The sequence below is a fragment of the Pseudophryne corroboree genome, chromosome 8 (assembly GCF_028390025.1).
Source record: "Pseudophryne corroboree isolate aPseCor3 chromosome 8, aPseCor3.hap2, whole genome shotgun sequence".
NCBI lineage: Eukaryota > Metazoa > Chordata > Amphibia > Anura > Myobatrachidae > Pseudophryne > Pseudophryne corroboree.
The window spans coordinates 110,969,194-110,983,433 of NC_086451.1; the positions used below are offsets into that span (position 1 = coordinate 110,969,194).

At 46.7% G+C, this 14,240-nt stretch overlaps 1 protein-coding gene across 3 annotated transcripts in view; it reads left to right on the forward strand.

Annotated features, from left to right (window-relative positions):
• ADGRD2 (adhesion G protein-coupled receptor D2) overlaps positions 1-14,240 on the forward strand; it is a 611,421-nt gene that overhangs the window by 69,451 nt on the left and 527,730 nt on the right. For all 3 annotated transcript variants that reach the window (XM_063936865.1, XM_063936864.1, XM_063936863.1), the window contains exon 14: positions 11,267-11,393. In XM_063936865.1, coding sequence (XP_063792935.1) covers positions 11,267-11,393 — 127 coding nt within the window. The remainder of the gene's footprint in view (positions 1-11,266; positions 11,394-14,240) is intronic.

Genomic DNA, 14,240 nt, shown 5'->3' on the forward strand with positions numbered 1-14,240 from the left:
TGTGCAGCGCCCAATTACAGAGTACATAAACAAATAAGGAAAACTGTGACTTATAGTTGAAGACAATATAGGACAAGTGCAGTGTACATAAACGGTATCCGGTCTCTAGGTCGACATGTACTAGGTCAACATGGAAATTTCGACATGAGTTTTTCAATGTTTTCCCCATTTTTTGAACTTTTTCATACTTTATGATCCACGTGGACTACGATTGGGAATAGTAACCTGTGCCGAGTGCAGCGGTAGCGGAGCGAAGCGAGCCATGCGAGGGGACACGGTGCACTAATTGGGGTTCCCGGTCACTTTCCAAAGACAACAACACCAATTTTTTTATTAAAAAAACTCATGTCGACCTTTTTCCATATCAACCTTGTTCATGTCGACCTAAAGACCATGTCGACCTATTTCAGGTGTCAACCTAGTCACTGTCAACCAGCAGTGGTCGACCTAATGACTGTTGACCTAAGTGTGGTCGACCCCATGATCCACACCCACATAAACATAGCTGCATCAGTAGATTACATTGAAATACAGTAAATTTCAGCGTTGCAGAAAACTGCAGGATTTGGTGCTGTCAGAGATGGCTTAAGTAAGAGAAGGAAAAGCACATGAAGGAAGAGGGCCCTGTGCGTGAGAGCTTACATTCTAAAGGTAACTGAGTCATAAGTAGAGATGAGCGGGTTCGGTTTCTCTGAATCCGAACCCGCCCGAACTTCATGTTTTTTTACACGGGTCCGAGCGACTCGGATCTTCCCGCCTTGCTCGGTTAACCCGAGCGCGCCCGAACGTCATCATCACGCTGTCGGATTCTCGCGAGGCTCGGATTCTATCGCGAGACTCGGATTCTATATAAGGAGCCGCGCGTCGCGGCCATTTTCACACGTGCATTGAGATTGATAGGGAGAGGACGTGGCTGGCGTCCTCTCCGTTTAGAAATTAAAATAGATAGGAGAGTGAGAGTGAGACACTTCATTTACTTACTGGAGCTTAGGAGGAGTTATACTAGTGACTGATGACCAGTGACCTGACCACCAGTGCAGTTTTATAATTTATTATTATTTAATAATCCGTTCTGTTCTTGTTCTCTGCCTGAAAAAAACGATACACAGTGACTCAGTCACACTCACATACCATATCTGTGCTCAGCCCAGTGTGCTGCATCATCTATGTATAATATCTGACTGTGCTCACACAGCTTAATTGTGGGGGAGACTGGGGAGCAGTTATAGGTTATAGCAGGAGCCAGGAGTACATATTAAACAGTGCACACTTTTGCTGCCAGAGTGCCACTGCCAGTGTGACTGACCACTGACCACTGTGACCAGTGACCTGACCACACTGACCACCAGTATAGTATATTGTGATTGAATGTCTGCCTGAAAAAGTACACTCGTCGTGTGACTTGTGTGGTGTTTTTTTATTCTATAAAAATTAAAAAACTCATTCTGCTGACAGACAGTGTCCAGCAGGTCCGTCATTATATAATATATACCTGTCCGGCTGCAGTAGTGATATATATATATTTTTTATATCATTATTTATCATCCAGTCTATACTAGCAGCAGACACAGTACGGTAGTTCACGGCTGTAGCTACCTCTGTGTCGGCACTCGGCAGTCCATCCATAATTGTATACCACCTACCCGTGGTTTTTTTTTTCTTTCTTCTTTATACATACTACATCTCATTATCATCCAGTCTATATTAGCAGCAGACACAGTACAGTACGGTAGTCCACGGCTGTAGCTACCTCTGTGTCGGCACTCGGCAGTCCATCCATAATTGTATACCACCTACCCGTGGTTTTTTTTTTCTTTCTTCTTTATACATACTACATCTCATTATCAACCAGTCTATATTAGCAGCAGACACAGTACGGTAGTTCACGGCTGTAGCTACCTCTGTGTCGGCACTCGGCAGTCCATCCATAATTGTATACCACCTACCCGTGGTTTTTTTTTTCTTTCTTCTTTATACATACATACTACATCTCATTATCATCCAGTCTATATTAGCAGCAGACACAGTACAGTACGGTAGTCCACGGCTGTAGCTACCTCTGTGTCGGCACTCGGCAGTCCATCCATAATTGTATAACACCTACCCGTGTTTTTTTTTTTCTTTCTTCTTTATACATACTACATCTCATTATCATCCAGTCTATATTAGCAGCAGACACAGTACAGTACGGTAGTCCACGGCTGTAGCTACCTCTGTGTCGGCACTCGGCACTCGGCAGTCCATCCATAATTGTATACCACCTACCCGTGGTTTTTTTTTTCTTTCTTCTTTATACATACTACATCTCATTATCAACCAGTCTATATTAGCAGCAGACACAGTACAGTACGGTAGTCCACGGCTGTAGCTACCTCTGTGTCGGCACTCGGCAGTCCATCCATAATTGTATACCACCTACCCGTGGTTTTTTTTTTCTTTCTTCTTTATACATACTACATCTCATTATCATCCAGTCTATATTAGCAGCAGACACAGTACAGTACGGTAGTCCACGGCTGTAGCTTACCTCTGTGTCGGCACTCGGCAGTCCATCCATAATTGTATACCACCTACCCGTGGTTTTTTTTTCTTTCTTCTTTATACATACTACATCTCATTATCATCCAGTCTATATTAGCAGCAGACACAGTACAGTACGGTAGTCCACGGCTGTAGCTACCTCTGTGTCGGCACTCGGCAGTCCATCCATAATTGTATACCACCTACCCGTGGTTTTTTTTTTCTTTCTTCTTTATACATACTACATCTCATTATCATCCAGTCTATATTAGCAGCAGACACAGTACAGTACGGTAGTCCACGGCTGTAGCTACCTCTGTGTCGGCACTCGGCAGTCCATCCATAATTGTATACCACCTACCCGTGGTTTTTTTTTTCTTTCTTCTTTATACATACTACATCTCATTATCATCCAGTCTATATTAGCAGCAGACACAGTACAGTACGGTAGTCCACGGCTGTAGCTACCTCTGTGTCGGCACTCGGCAGTCCATCCATAATTGTATACCACCTACCCGTGTTTTTTTTTTCTTTCTTCTTTATACATACTACATCTCATTATCATCCAGTCTATATTAGCAGCAGACACAGTACAGTACGGTAGTCCACGGCTGTAGCTACCTCTGTGTCGGCACTCGGCAGTCCATCCATAATTGTATACCACCTACCCGTGGTTTTTTTTTTCTTTCTTCTTTATACATACATACTACATCTCATTATCATCCAGTCTATATTAGCAGCAGACACAGTACAGTACGGTAGTCCACGGCTGTAGCTACCTCTGTGTCGGCACTCGGCAGTCCATCCATAATTGTATACCACCTACCCGTGGGTTTTTTTTTCTTCTTTATACATACTACATCTCATTATCATCCAGTCTATATTAGCAGCAGACACAGTCCAGTACGGTAGTCCACGGCTGTAGCTACCTCTGTGTCGGCACTCGGCAGTCCATCCATAATTGTATACCACCTACCCGTGGTTTTTTTTTTCTTTCTTCTTTATACATACTACATCTCATTATCATCCAGTCTATATTAGCAGCAGACACAGTACAGTACGGTAGTCCACGGCTGTAGCTATCTCTGTCTCGGCACTCCATCCATAATTGTATACCACCTACCCGTGGTTTTTTTTTTCTTTCTTCTTTATACATACTACATCTCATTATCAACCAGTCTATATTAGCAGCAGACACAGTACAGTACGGTAGTCCACGGCTGTAGCTACCTCTGTGTCGGCACTCGGCAGTCCATCCATAATTGTATACTAGTATCCATCCATCTCCATTGTTTACCTGAGGTGCCTTTTAGTTGTGCCTATTAAAATATGGAGAACAAAAATGTTGAGGTTCCAAAATTAGGGAAAGATCAAGATCCACTTCCACCTCGTGCTGAAGCTGCTGCCACTAGTCATGGCCGAGACGATGAAATGCCAGCAACGTCGTCTGCCAAGGCCGATGCCCGTTGTCATAGTACAGAGCATGTCAAATCCAAAACACCAAATATCAGTAAAAAAAGGACTCCAAAACCTAAAATAAAATTGTCGTCGGAGAAGCGTAAACTTGCCAATATGCCATTTACCACACGGAGTGGCAAGGAACGGCTGAGGCCCTGGCCTATGTTCATGGCTAGTGGTTCAGCTTCACATGAGGATGGAAGCACTCAGCCTCTCGCTAGAAAACTGAAAAGACTCAAGCTGGCAAAAGCACCGCAAAGAACTGTGCGTTCTTCGAAATCCCAAATCCACAAGGAGAGTCCAATTGTGTCGGTTGCGATGCCTGACCTTCCCAACACTGGACGTGAAGAGCATGCGCCTTCCACCATTTGCACGCCCCCTGCAAGTGCTGGAAGGAGCACACGCAGTCCAGTTCTTGATAGTCAGATTGAAGATGTCAGTGTTGAAGTACACCAGGATGAGGAGGATATGGGTGTTGCTGGCGCTGGGGAGGAAATTGACCAGGAGGATTCTGATGGTGAGGTGGTTTGTTTAAGTCAGGCACCCGGGGAGACACCTGTTGTCCGTGGGAGGAATATGGCCGTTGACATGCCTGGTGAAAATACCAAAAAAATCAGCTCTTCAGTGTGGAGGTATTTCAACAGAAAAGCGGACAACAGGTGTCAAGCCGTGTGTTGCCTTTGTCAAGCTGTAATAAGTAGGGGTAAGGACGTTAACCACCTCGGAACATCCTCCCTTATACGTCACCTGCAGCGCATTCATAATAAGTCAGTGACAAGTTCAAAAACTTTGGGCGACAGCGGAAGCAGTCCACTGACCAGTAAATCCCTTCCTCTTGTAACCAAGCTCACGCAAACCACCCCACCAACTCCCTCAGTGTCAATTTCCTCCTTCCCCAGGAATGCCAATAGTCCTGCAGGCCATGTCACTGGCAATTCTGACGAGTCCTCTCCTGCCTGGGATTCCTCCGATGCATCCTTGCGTGTAACGCCTACTGCTGCTGGCGCTGCTGTTGTTGCTGCTGGGAGTCGATGGTCATCCCAGAGGGGAAGTCGTAAGCCCACTTGTACTACTTCCAGTAAGCAATTGACTGTTCAACAGTCCTTTGCGAGGAAGATGAAATATCACAGCAGTCATCCTGCTGCAAAGCGGATAACTGAGGCCTTGACAACTATGTTGGTGTTAGACGTGCGTCCGGTATCCGCCGTTAGTTCACAGGGAACTAGACAATTTATTGAGGCAGTGTGCCCCCGTTACCAAATACCATCTAGGTTCCACTTCTCTAGGCAGGCGATACCGAGAATGTACACGGACGTCAGAAAAAGACTCACCAGTGTCCTAAAAAATGCAGTTGTACCCAATGTCCACTTAACCACGGACATGTGGACAAGTGGAGCAGGGCAGGGTCAGGACTATATGACTGTGACAGCCCACTGGGTAGATGTATGGAATCCCGCCGCAAGAACAGCAGCGGCGGCACCAGTAGCAGCATCTCGCAAACGCCAACTCTTTCCTAGGCAGGCTACGCTTTGTATCACCGGTTTCCAGAATACGCACACAGCTGAAAACCTCTTACGGCAACTGAGGAAGATCATCGAGGAATGGCTTACCCCAATTGGACTCTCCTGTGGATTTGTGGCATCGGACAACGCCAGCAATATTGTGTGTGCATTAAATATGGGCAAATTCCAGCACGTCCCATGTTTTGCACATACCTTGAATTTGGTGGTGCAGAATTTTTTAAAAAACGACAGGGGCGTGCAAGAGATGCTGTCGGTGGCCAGAAGAATTGCGGGACACTTTCGGCGTACAGGCACCACGTACAGAAGACTGGAGCACCACCAAATCTACTGAACCTGCCCTGCCATCATCTGAAGCAAGAAGTGGTAACGAGGTGGAATTCAACCCTCTATATGCTTCAGAGGTTGGAGGAGCAGCAAAAGGCCATTCAAGCCTATACAATTGAGCACGATATAGGAGGTGGAATGCACCTGTCTCAAGCGCAGTGGAGAATGATTTCAACGTTGTGCAAGGTTCTGATGCCCTTTGAACTTGCCACACGTGAAGTCAGTTCAGACACTGCCAGCCTGAGTCAGGTCATTCCCCTCATCAGGCTTTTGCAGAAGAAGCTGGAGACATTGAAGGAGGAGCTAACACGGAGCGATTCCGCTAGGCATGTGGGTCTTGTGGATGGAGCCCTTAATTCGCTTAACAAGGATTCACGGGTGGTCAATCTGTTGAAATCAGAGCACTACATTTTGGCCACCGTGCTCGATCCTAGATTTAAAGCCTACCTTGGATCTCTCTTTCCGGCAGACACAAGTCTGCTGGGGTTGAAAGACCTGCTGGTGAGAAAATTGTCAAGTCAAGCGGAACGCGACCTGTCAATATCTCCTCCTTCACATTCTCCCGCAACTGGGGGTGCGAGGAAAAGGCTCAGAATTCCGAGCCCACCCGCTGGCGGTGATGCAGGGCAGTCTGGAGCGACTGCTGATGCTGACATCTGGTCCGGACTGAAGGACCTGACAACGATTACGGACATGTCGTCTACTGTCACTGCATATGATTCTCTCAACATTGAAAGAATGGTGGAGGATTATATGAGTGACCGCATCCAAGTAGGCACGTCACACAGTCCGTACTTATACTGGCAGGAAAAAGAGGCAATTTGGAGGCCCTTGCACAAACTGGCTTTATTCTACCTAAGTTGCCCTCCCACAAGTGTGTACTCCGAAAGAGTGTTTAGTGCCGCCGCTCACCTTGTCAGCAATCGGCGTACGAGGTTACATCCAGAAAATGTGGAGAAGATGATGTTCATTAAAATGAATTATAATCAATTCCTCCGCGGAGACATTGACCAGCAGCAATTGCCTCCACAAAGTACACAGGGAGCTGAGATGGTGGATTCCAGTGGGGACGAATTGATAATCTGTGAGGAGGGGGATGTACACGGTGATATATCGGAGGATGATGATGAGGTGGACATCTTGCCTCTGTAGAGCCAGTTTGTGCAAGGAGAGATTAATTGCTTCTTTTTTGGGGGGGGTCCAAACCAACCCGTCATATCAGTCACAGTCGTGTGGCAGACCCTGTCACTGAAATGATGGGTTGGTTAAAGTGTGCATGTCCTGTTTATACAACATAAGGGTGGGTGGGAGGGCCCAAGGACAATTCCATCTTGCACCTCTTTTTTCTTTAATTTTTCTTTGCGTCATGTGCTGTTTGGGGAGGGTTTTTTGGAAGGGACATCCTGCGTGACACTGCAGTGCCACTCCTAGATGGGCCCGGTGTTTGTGTCGGCCACTAGGGTCGCTTATCTTACTCACACAGCTACCTCATTGCGCCTCTTTTTTTCTTTGCGTCATGTGCTGTTTGGGGAGGGTTTTTTGGAAGGGACATCCTGCGTGACACTGCAGTGCCACTCCTAGATGGGCCCGGTGTTTGTGTCGGCCACTAGGGTCGCTTATCTTACTCACACAGCTACCTCATTGCGCCTCTTTTTTTCTTTGCGTCATGTGCTGTTTGGGGAGGGTTTTTTGGAAGGGACATCCTGCGTGACACTGCAGTGCCACTCCTAGATGGGCCCGGTGTTTGTGTCGGCCACTAGGGTCGCTTATCTTACTCACACAGCTACCTCATTGCGCCTCTTTTTTTCTTTGCGTCATGTGCTGTTTGGGGAGGGTTTTTTGGAAGGGACATCCTGCGTGACACTGCAGTGACACTCCTAGATGGGCCCGGTGTTTGTGTCGGCCACTAGGGTCGCTTATCTTACTCACACAGCTACCTCATTGCGCCTCTTTTTTTCTTTGCGTCATGTGCTGTTTGGGGAGGGTTTTTTGGAAGGGACATCCTGCGTGACACTGCAGTGACACTCCTAGATGGGCCCGGTGTTTGTGTCGGCCACTAGGGTCGCTTATCTTACTCACACAGCTACCTCATTGCGCCTCTTTTTTTCTTTGCGTCATGTGCTGTTTGGGGAGGGTTTTTTGGAAGGGACATCCTGCGTGACACTGCAGTGCCACTCCTAGATGGGCCCGGTGTTTGTGTCGGCCACTAGGGTCGCTTATCTTACTCACACAGCTACCTCATTGCGCCTCTTTTTTTCTTTGCGTCATGTGATGTTTGGGGAGGGTTTTTTGGAAGGGACATCCTGCGTGACACTGCAGTGACACTCCTAGATGGGCCCGGTGTTTGTGTCGGCCACTAGGGTCGCTTATCTTACTCACACAGCTACCTCATTGCGCCTCTTTTTTTCTTTGCGTCATGTGCTGTTTGGGGAGGGTTTTTTGGAAGGGACATCCTGCGTGACACTGCAGTGCCACTCCTAGATGGGCCCGGTGTTTGTGTCGGCCACTAGGGTCGCTTATCTTACTCACACAGCTACCTCATTGCGCCTCTTTTTTTCTTTGCGTCATGTGCTGTTTGGGGAGGGTTTTTTGGAAGGGACATCCTGCGTGACACTGCAGTGCCACTCCTAGATGGGCCAGGTGTTTGTGTCGGCCACTAGGGTCGCTTAGCTTAGTCATCCAGCGACCTCGGTGCAAATTTTAGGACTAAAAATAATATTGTGAGGTGTGAGGTATTCAGAATAGACTGAAAATGAGTGGAAATTATGGTTTTTGAGGTTAATAATACTTTGGGATCAAAATGACCCCCAAATTCTATGATTTAAGCTGTTTTTTAGGTTTTTTGGAAAAAAACACCCAAATCCAAAACACACCCGAATCCGACAAAAAAAATTCGGTTAGGTTTTGCCAAAACGCGGTCGAACCCAAAACACGGCCGTGGAACCGAACCCAAAACCAAAACCCGAAAAATTTCCGGCGCTCATCTCTAGTCATAAGTGTGAGATGCTTCCAAGCAGTGTGTGACTGGGGCATGAAGGGCCCTCCGTGGGAAATTTAGTTGTAAGGGTCCATGCTTAAGGGTGTGGCCAGGCTCCAGTGAGGTGTAGCGAACCACCACAGAGGTTTGGCTAACCATTTGTGCATGGTCTGGGCCCCTTGATAAATCTATATATAGTAAATATTACTAGTGCATGTGCATGCATGATAATTTATCAGATTAATAACAGCAAATACACCATAGTCCTGTGCAGTATAATGTAACATATGTACAGTATAATGTATAATTCAAGGGCACCAGGGTAGAGTCTGGAACCTGATCACTAGAGGAGGAGGTGGGCCCATAGGCAGTGGGGCCCACCAGGGGTTTTCCCTGTGGGCCAGTACTGCAGACAGTGATTATTCTAACTTCTGTCTGGACTCATCGGCCTCTGTTGTCGACATGCGGCAGTAGAGAATACAGCTTGCCTGACCTCTGTGATCTGTGGCCGAATTCTTCTGCGGCAGTGTTCACATGGTGATGCCCTGTGCTGTGTGTGCACGTGTAGCAGCCGCACTGCACATGCGCACACAGTGAGATGTGATGCCATTTTCCTTGTGCAAACACTTCTGCCTGACTGACAAGCAGAGGCGTTCACGGGGCGTTGTGGTGGTGTTAAAGGGGCATCGACACGGCATTGGGGGGGGGGGGGTGCGCGCGGTACGGACAATGCAGACGTATCCAGACCGTTTGCGGGGCCGGCCACAGAGGCTGCATGGCATCACACGCAGCCGCTGTGACCCGAAACATGGCAGGTAGCAGCCTGTCTTTGCAGCTAGGCTACCCTAAACATGCGAAAGCATCACCTCTGTGCGATGCTTTCGCATGTTTGTGGGTGGGGGGGGGGGCTGGATCTTGCATGCAGAGCGGACTTGCCCTGTGCTGGGCGTACCCCTGCATGTCAGGGTAGTGGATTGAAAAAACCCACATCTATGATCCTTGCTGAATTAGGCCCTGTATCTTCTTATCTCAGGTGCTAGTATGTGTTACAGTAGCTGTGGAATGTTTTATTAGCAATCTTTAGTTAAACACACAAAAAGGACAATCCAACAAAAAGTTTTAAAATCCATTTTTTTCCAGGAGATGATCATTAAACTAAGAATTCACACAAGGTCAAATTGTATTTGGAATTTATTGCATAGCCAGCACATTTATCATGTTATATTGGGCTAGTGGGAAGATGAGAAATATCACAGCGAATAGTTGCAAACAAGAAATCCAGTATTGCAACCAGCAATGTTAGTACCAATAATTGCAATGCTACTACTAATGTGGGCAGCACGGACGGTGTAATGGTTAGCATTACTGCCTCACAGCACTGAGGTCATGGGTTCGATTTCCACCATGGCCCTGTGTGAAGTTTGTATATTATCCCCGTACTTGCGTGGGTTTCCTCGGAGTACTCCAGTTTCCTTCCACATTCCAAAAATATACTGGTAGGTTAATTGGCTCCCAACAAAATAAACCCGAATGTGAATGTGTGTGTACATGTGGTAGGGAATATAGAGTGTAAGCTCCACTGGGGCAGGGACTGATGTGAATGGCCAAATATTCTCTGTAAAGCGCTGCGGAATATGTGTGCGCTACATAAATAACTGGTAATAATAATAATAATCTTAATAATGTTATATAAAAATATCTTGCAACAGCCATTTAAGTATTGATACATTCATGTGTATAACTTGACACACCCTTTGGGTGGAGCATGATTTGACAACCCCCCTTCCCCCACACACACACTTCCTCAACAGTGTGCTTCGTACGGTGTATTCTGCAGCCAACTTTAATCTCCCTGGATTCAATTGGATTCAATCCAATTAGCCGCGATGATATCGCGGGAGCGGCCACATTTTACTGCGGCCCGAACTCACTTAGAGGTGCTCGCTGGAGCAATTTTGAGCGAATTCAGGCAGAATTCAAGCTGCGATGGGTGCGAGATCAGGTGCCGTTGCCGGCGTTTAAATGCTGCGGTAACAACATTTCGCACCCTTTGCAGCTACTTAGATTGGCCCCCTAGTATTGCATAATTTCTGGAATGAGCCTAATGCCCTTCTGCGAGGCCAGATTAGTTGCCACATGGGCCTGGGGCTCAAAATGTTCAAGGGCCTATACTGAGGAGGGGTGGAGCTGTGGCCAGGGCTGTGTGGGAGTGGCCAGTGCCATGTGGGCATATACAGCCGCAATATCTCCTTACCTACATAAAAACAGAAAAATTGCATAATTTTGTGAGAAAACTAGAAATCTAATTTAAATACTTATGATTTATTATGTCTGATTGTGTGGTCATCGTCATGTTACCATGATGATGGGCCTAATTTTATGCGGTGGATCTGTAGTTCTGTCCACTCTATTGGTAATCTGGCCCTGCCCCTCTGCATTCTATTAATATTACTGTATTGTCTAGGCCAGAGAATGGAGGCAGTTGGTCTACCGCTGGATGTTACATTAAGAATAACCTAAATGATGCAACCGTTTGCTTCTGTAATCACACCACCACTTTTGCTGTCCTATTGCAAGTTTATGATGTCCAGGTAAGAAAGTTTATGTCGAGTGAAAATTTGCTTTCAGAACTATGATATAATTGTATTTTTATTTTTTCATTGATGGGAGTAAAATATATTGGCATACATTAGATGCAACCATACCAGCAGGTGTCTTATCTGACCTGGTCGCACAGGATGCAACAAGTCAGATAAGCAGTGTTAGCAGTGGCAGGGAAGGGAAACTTCCCTCCGCTGCTGCTCTCAGTTGGACCAGAAGGTCCCTCTGTCTCCCTGCACCCTCCCCTCAGTGTTGCCGTGCTGCCGATCATTGCTGACCGGTCAGCATGGCAGGACCCCCCCACCCAGCGACTGCAGACAATGGCAGCTGCTGGGAAAGTGTAAAACAACCCCCCCCCCCCCCCACCCCTGTGTACCTGGCAGCTGTCTTGGGGGTAAAAAGTTATGTCGCAATGCTACCTATGTTCCAATGTTACTAATCTTCCCGACCGATGTTCTGATGTTTGAGAAACAATTTCGAAGCGGTTTTTGGGGAAAAAAATCATCAGTTAACTGGTTAAAAAGCAATAATGACTGTTGTATTGCATTGTAATATTGCTCAAATGCAGTGATAGATCTCATGGCGTCCCGTCAGAACAACAAAATTCTTGCATAGGGGTCAAGAACAAAGGATCCCAAAGCGATCTTTGTGGATGCCCTGTTAGAGAGATGGGACTTTCTTCAGGCCTATGTGATTCCACCAAACCCAGAGTGATGCGGAAGGCAGAGCCGGCCCTAGGCATAGGCAAACTAGGCAAATGCCTAGGGCATTTGGAATACCTAGAGGCACAAGCAGCTTCTGCTGATTAAAATGATATGCAGCATGCCTAAAAGTATAGAAAGGGCATTACTGTGTGGTCTAATGTGAATAATCAGCAATATGGTGTGGTGTAATGTGAATAAGGGACAGTACTGTGAGGAGTAATGTGGTACTACTGTGTGATGACTAAGAGACACTATTGCATGATATAATGTGAACAAAGTTGCAGTACTGTATGGCGTAATTTGAACTGGGGGTATTATTGTGTGGCCATACCCCTTCCCAGCAAGAACACACACCGTTTTGGGCTGCGCATTGAATGTGCACACTGTTTCTATGTAAAATATAGGGGGTAGGAGCACCAAAATGAGGACTGATATGGGTGTGGGGTGATAGTGCTGGGAAAGGAGTACAGGGTGAGAATAGGAACTAACGTCTGTACAAGGGGGTACCAGCCAAATCTTGCCTAGTGCATCATATTGGTTAGGGACGGCTTCTGACGGAAGGCAAAACAAGGAAGGGACGCCGTGATACTAATAGCTCCGGCTTGGTCCAGAAGACATCGGTACACAGATCTGCAGAGGATGTCGATGGATGCTCCATTCCTACTTACTCAACGTCCACATCTACTGTATCGATGTCCTTGCTATTACAAGCACCTGAATCGACTGTCTTTGACGGCGTGGCTCTTGAAACTTCCATCCTGAAGTCAAGAGGCTTCTCATTACTGGTAATACAAACTATGCTCAGAGCAAGGAAACCTTCCTCAGCTCGCATTTATCACCGAATATGGCAAGCTTATATTCAATGGTGTAGTGACCAGAAATGTGACCCTAGGTCTTTCAAAGTTTCCAGAGTCTTAGCATTCCTTCAAGCAGGAATGGACAAAGGTTTACAGGTGGCTTCCTTGAGAGTACAAGTGTCAGCATTGACTGTATGGTTCCAAAAGAAAATTGCTAACCTACAGGATGTGCGCACTTTTTCCAAGGAATGCTGCACATTCAACCTCCTTTTGTTCCTCCTACAGTGCCTTGGGACTTAGGTGGTAATTCAGACCTAATCACTCGCTAGCGTTTTTTGCAGCGTTTTTTTGTGCAGTTTCTGAGTTGCCCACAACTTACTCAACCGCTGCAATCACTTCAGCCTGTCCTGGGCCGGAATTGACGTCAGACACCCGCCCTGCAAACGCTTGGACACGCCTGCATTTTTCCAAACACTCCCAGAAAACGGTCAGTTGCCACCCTCAAATGTCTTCTTCCTGTCAATCTCTTTGCGATCGCCCATGCGAACGGATTCTTCGTAAAACCCATCGCTCAGCAACGATCCACTTTGTACCTGTGCGACGCACCTGCGCATTGCGGTGCATATGCATGTGCAGTTCTGACCTGATCGCAGCGCTGCAGAAAATGCTAGCGAGCGATCAGGTCTGAATTAGCGCCTTAGTTCTAAAGGCCCTTCAAGTTGCTCCATTTGAACCACTAAAATGAGTGGATCTTAAATGGTTGACAGCAAAAGTTATCTTTCTACTGGCCATTGCTTCAGCTAGAAGAGTTTCAGATATAGGGGCATTGTTATGTCGCCCTCCTTTTCTGTTTTTTTTTTTCCAGATAGGGTGGTTCTCTGAACCAAATCTGGATATCTTCCTAAGATGGTGTCTAAATTCCACCTTAACGAAGAAATTGTAGTCCCGGACTTCCATTGGCCGGACCTTTCTGCGAGAGATGCATCGTTGGATGTAGTCCATGCCTTAAGGATTTACGTGGATCGTACCAGTGCCATCAGGAAAACAGACGCTCTCAGATTTCGCAAGAGAGGATGGCCTGCTGATAAGCAGACACTGGCGAGGTGGCTTCGGATGACGATTTCAGAAGCATATTCTCAAGCTGATCTCCCTCTTCCAGCTAATGTCTCTGCTCACTCTAGTTGTAAGGTACTGTAGGTCCATCATGGGCAGCACAATGTGGGGCTTCAGCAGAACAGATATGTAAGGCAGCCACATGGTCTTCCATTAACACATTCATTAGACATTATGCCTTTGATACCTTTGCCTCTCAGGATGCTGAATTCGAGCAAAGGAT